This window comes from Anneissia japonica, unplaced genomic scaffold (genome assembly GCF_011630105.1).
Source record: "Anneissia japonica isolate Jap-2015-1 unplaced genomic scaffold, ASM1163010v1 scaffold665_len1252844_cov201, whole genome shotgun sequence".
Classification (NCBI taxonomy): domain Eukaryota; kingdom Metazoa; phylum Echinodermata; class Crinoidea; order Comatulida; family Comatulidae; genus Anneissia; species Anneissia japonica.
This window is the reverse complement of record NW_022757135.1, coordinates 50,845-55,744: the sequence shown is the minus strand read 5'-3', so window position 1 is coordinate 55,744 and position 4,900 is coordinate 50,845. Positions and strand designations below refer to the sequence as shown.

The 4,900-nt window shown below is 37.8% G+C and overlaps 1 protein-coding gene across 1 annotated transcript in view; it reads right to left on the bottom strand.

Annotated features, from left to right (window-relative positions):
- The window catches only part of LOC117124474, a gene marked incomplete in the record, with an annotated part of 11,671 nt that overhangs the window by 1,963 nt on the left and 4,808 nt on the right, over positions 1 to 4,900 (bottom strand). Inside the window, 6 exon segments of the mRNA XM_033270710.1 lie at positions 1,261 to 1,338; positions 2,019 to 2,120; positions 2,513 to 2,676; positions 3,418 to 3,532; positions 3,900 to 4,025; positions 4,128 to 4,278. Of these exon segments, the coding sequence (XP_033126601.1) occupies positions 1,261 to 1,338; positions 2,019 to 2,120; positions 2,513 to 2,676; positions 3,418 to 3,532; positions 3,900 to 4,025; positions 4,128 to 4,278 (736 nt within the window).

Below are 4,900 nucleotides of genomic sequence, written 5' to 3'. Positions count from 1 at the left end.
TGGATGTACCTGTATTGTAGTCATGCTGTCTCTTATACACATCTAGATGTGTATAAGAGACAGATTATACCCATCTTATAAAACATTAAGGCGACTGCAGCTTGTCATTGCACAAAATGTATTTTTTAAATTTATTTTTTATTTATTATTATATTAATCCCACAATCTTAATATTCTTATACAGTAGTAATCATCCTTTCAATTTGTTTTAATATTTCATTCATGCTTTCATCAATTATTTTAATTTCATCATTTTTATCGTTCTATCGATTAATTATCGTCTTACCTTTACTCATTAAACGTTCTGCCTCTGAACAAGATTGGTTGTCCTGCCGCCCAATCCCCCTTCCCCTCTGTTGAAACTTTGTCATTCGTCGTTGGCTGGGGCGGATGCAGGATTTGGCGGTAGGGGGTGATAACATTTTTAAAATATGGACCTCAAGGTGCCAGTAAATTTCACTCTCATAGATTTAATTTCTTACCGGTACTACATTTTCAATAATACAATACAACAATTATTTCTCTTAATACAATTCGCATGGGGGGGGGGGCTGCGATCGAACCGTCTGCACCCCCCTCTGCATCCGCACCTGATTGGTTTACTTGCTTTTCGAATTCTTCCTTAGATTTTTAATGTTGGGTTAGGTTAGGTTATATTGTCTTGTGAATTCGTGGGTTTTTTTTTTTAAATGTTAAGCAATTTTTCCACATCTAGGTCTTCATTTTTACAAGCTCATTAGAGTTTCATGAAGGTCCTTTTAATTTTTTATCCAAATCTTAACATTTTAAAAGTTTTATTTGTAAATTCACTTGATTATGAATAAAAAAAGAACTGACTAGAAAACAGCACGTAGCCTAATATACAACGCGTTTTCTACAGTAGAACACACTGTGAACGAGAGAGTGTAACAAAAGCGTCGGGAAGCAGGCTTTTTAATATTTCAAATACTGATGGTTAGGCCTATTACCTCTTAATGTGGCTCTCTCATGATGGTTTGATGAATTCAACGAGTTTAGTAAATTTAAATGTATGTTACTGTTCTGATCAATAGGGTGTATTATTGTATCGGTTTTGATAGCCATAGATGTTGATTCTTAAAATTGTTATTTAGTGGATGTTTTGCAATTATTGCATCGTTTTCAATGTATTATTAATACAATCTTACCGGAATGATCCACATCGATCATTTAAAATTATGTAACGATAATGTGATAATTAATTCAGTTTCGGAAAGCATTTATTAACTATTAAATACGTACATCTTCTATAAAATATATTCGCTGCTGTATTGGTTCGTTGGTTAATCTGGTCACTCCGGTATCATCCACCCAATCTTCCTGTTAAAAACGAAAAACAAAACAAAGCAGAAAATATTCATCTATTTTGTAGATTCATACGATGTGAAAAAAACAAAACAAAACAAAACAAAACAAAGAGAAATATAATAACATCTACAAAATTACCAACTAGGCCTACTATAAATGGACTCACTGAAATAAAGTTTTGATATCAGTCAATGGCACGCGCAGTTGCCTATTGACGACTAATATAATACTGTAGTTGATATATTATTCTCAGGCCAACATGCGTTCTTCTATGAATATTGAAATGTAATCATAATTCCTTCATTGTCAATAGATTGACTTAAAGCTCTGATTACATAAAATCGCTACAGCGTTTTCACAGCAATCGTTACAACACAAAAGAATAAGTTCCCGACATAATACAGTACTGACCAATCAGTGTCGCCGAAATTTATTGGCGATAATGTTAGCGATTTTAAGTAAACCGGGCTTGTCTAGGCCCAGGGGTAATGTACGTGTGATTATGATATCTGGACTACGTAGAGTACCCTGCGTCTTAATAAAGACACCGTAGTATTTGCACGTATTCTACACGCACTGATGATATCAAGCAAACCAATATGATTTAACAATCTCTATTCTTTATAGATAAATGTGAAAACAATTACATATCAGAAAGTGAAGGCCTATAGAATGTATGAAATAATACTAACGGCAGTCCAGTAAAATTCCCATGTAGTTTCTTTATTGAAGTTAGGTGGCCAGTTGGTTCGGCTTCCGACCCAAACATGACAAAGAATGCCTCGTACAGTTCTCTGTGCAATAAACAAATTGATGGTTCACTAAGGCTACTTAGCCAGAAGTACTCACATACTCACGTCTATATGTTACCATATTAACACAAATGCCTACTACTAGTAGGAAGGTTATCATCATGAATGTTTCTGGACTAGAGGGTTGTAATTTTACATTTATCCTAAATATACAAGAAAGCTATTTTAAATAAAGACATACAGAAGCTGTCGATCTTATTGCAAGCAAGAGGAAACATAGAAAAACTTAGGCCTAAAGTAATGTACTGATAGTTTAAAATCAATGTTATGAAAGTTAGAGTAGTACGTGGCAGATTGAACGTTGTAGACATCACAATTGGAAATTTCATGATTTAACAAATTCATGCCATCCCATCGTTGATAACAGGCCTTACCTGGCCCTCGTACTTGTAGTTGACCTGGTCATAGCCGAACATCTCGTAGCCTGTTTTCATTCGAATATAATGGGGGTCGTCAGTTGGCACCGAGTCGCTTGTTGAGTTGTAGATCGGCATTGCAGTACAGTTGTTCGTATATTTGTCGATGAGATAGGCGATACCTGTATTAAAAAAACAACGTATGCGTGCGATTTAAGAATCATTACTTCAGAATGGAAAATGATTTTTGTTTTGTTTTAGGAGAAACATTTATGATTATTTGTCTGAAATCTCACAGGTAACAATTCTTGGTAGGCTTGTTATTTGAAGAGCGACATATTTATAAAAAGTATCTCTTTTGGGCGTATCTTATTGATCTCTGTTATTTGCCATGCATCAGGGACTAGTGTAGTGCAACTACGCGTGCGCATGACTGTGAAGAATTAGATGCTTTAATCGGATTCGTACTAGGCCTACGTATAAAGCTACGTTCACATTAAGCCCGAATCCGGTCCGGAGCCCGGACAAAAAATCGTGAGTTGCTACGTTTTTTAAACGCTGTGTTCACATCGCGCACGGAATTCGGGTTAAGTACGTATGCGTTCGATTGGTTCGAACCAACCAAGCTTGTTGCTGTTTGGTCTAAGAGAAAAAAAACGTACGATTTCAGGATACAAATGGCTCTAAGATCCATCGGTCCGGATCCGGAGTCCGGATTGGAAATCGTACGAATTTGATGTAAACGGTCCTATTCTTTACCACCGAACCCACTTTTCACGATTTTTGTCCGGGCACCGGACAGGATCCGGGCTTTGATGTGAACATATCTTTATCCTGATGCACAGCGATGCCCGAAAACGTTTGTGTACTCAATAAACTACTTTTAGCTACACTAGATACAAAAGTTTGTGATATGGATGTACCTGTATTGTAGTCATGGATCTCGCTCATCGGGTCTAATCCGTACGTATAACCTGGTAAGGGTGCGACCGGAGCATAGTCATATCTTATCAAATTGGCAGAATAATCATACCATTCCTACAAAACATGAACATAAATAATAATTATTTTTGATAATTCTTGGTAGTTTCCCCTGACCAATGTCCCTGCCGACGAGAGTGTAGATGGGCGTCGTCTGGCGTCCCTCAACATCTCTCGAACGTGGTCTAGGGGAAGCTGTCACGGAAATATCGTGGCCCCGGCCAATTCTGAAGAGTGGGGCCGGGATGTCTAACGCCCGGTACTTGGTAGGTGTTCTTCTGTGGGTCCCCATGAGTAATCTAATGTTTGTATTGACATTCAACAAAGGATTATAGCCTATAAGCCTATGCACTTAGAAGTATGGACTGCAGCCGTGTGTGTCATGTTGTCATGATTGGTTGTACTAGACATCCCTTTAACTTACATCAGCATAGACGACAATGTTGTAGAAATCTACTATTTCCTCCACTCGCAACTGAAACTGGTCTGGCGGTGTTGGTATAATTGGTGTCGTATTCGTACGATTTGGGCAACTAACTCCAGGAGGCGTCTGTAGAATGAACGCATTGTGTTTAATATTTCTTTTAATTGATTTGCACTATTTCAACAACTTGAAAGAGAACAACATAAACAAATCATCAACGAAACAAACCTGAAACACTGTAGCCGGAATGGGGTCATTTCGGAAGAAAAGTAATTCATACACGAAGTTAATTGGATAGCCAACGCCAGACTTCAAAACAGCTTCTCCAACAACTACCGCACGTACAGGAACTTGATCAATTCCGGAAGCCGTTTGGTATCTTGAAAAAGATAATTTAAAGTAAACAAATACCCTACTAAATATTTTTATTTAGAAAATGATCTATGATTAATAGTTCTGATGATTTGTGTGAGACAAAAAGCATATAGGCCTAAGATGATCTGAACGTGCATCCTGGAACACAGTGAATGTGAATTATTGATGAATGTAAGTAAGCAATGTGAGAACGATGGTTCAAAAAAGTTTTCATACATGCACCATATATATATAGTGGCGTAGCTAGAGGTTTTGGCGCCTGGGGAAAAGATTAGAAAATTGCGCCACCCCCTCCCCATTATAATTATAATATTTTGAAATAAATTGATATTGGTTGTATAGACTTTAAGCATATCTGTACCGTACGTCCATATCATGCACCATCTAAATAACATTATTTAAACCCAAATAACTATTATTATTCCAACTCTCATATGTTCTTTCTTACCAGGGGTGGCGCCAGGATTTGCCCGAGGGGGGTCCGAGGTCCGGGGGGAGATGCCCCAACGAGGGAAAGATTTCCTTGACGAGAACAAAGTGGGCGTGATCAAGCGTCGCTTAAAATCTTCCGAAAGTGGTCTGGGGGGGGGGGGGTTGGACGAACCCCCCGAAAATTTGTGACAATT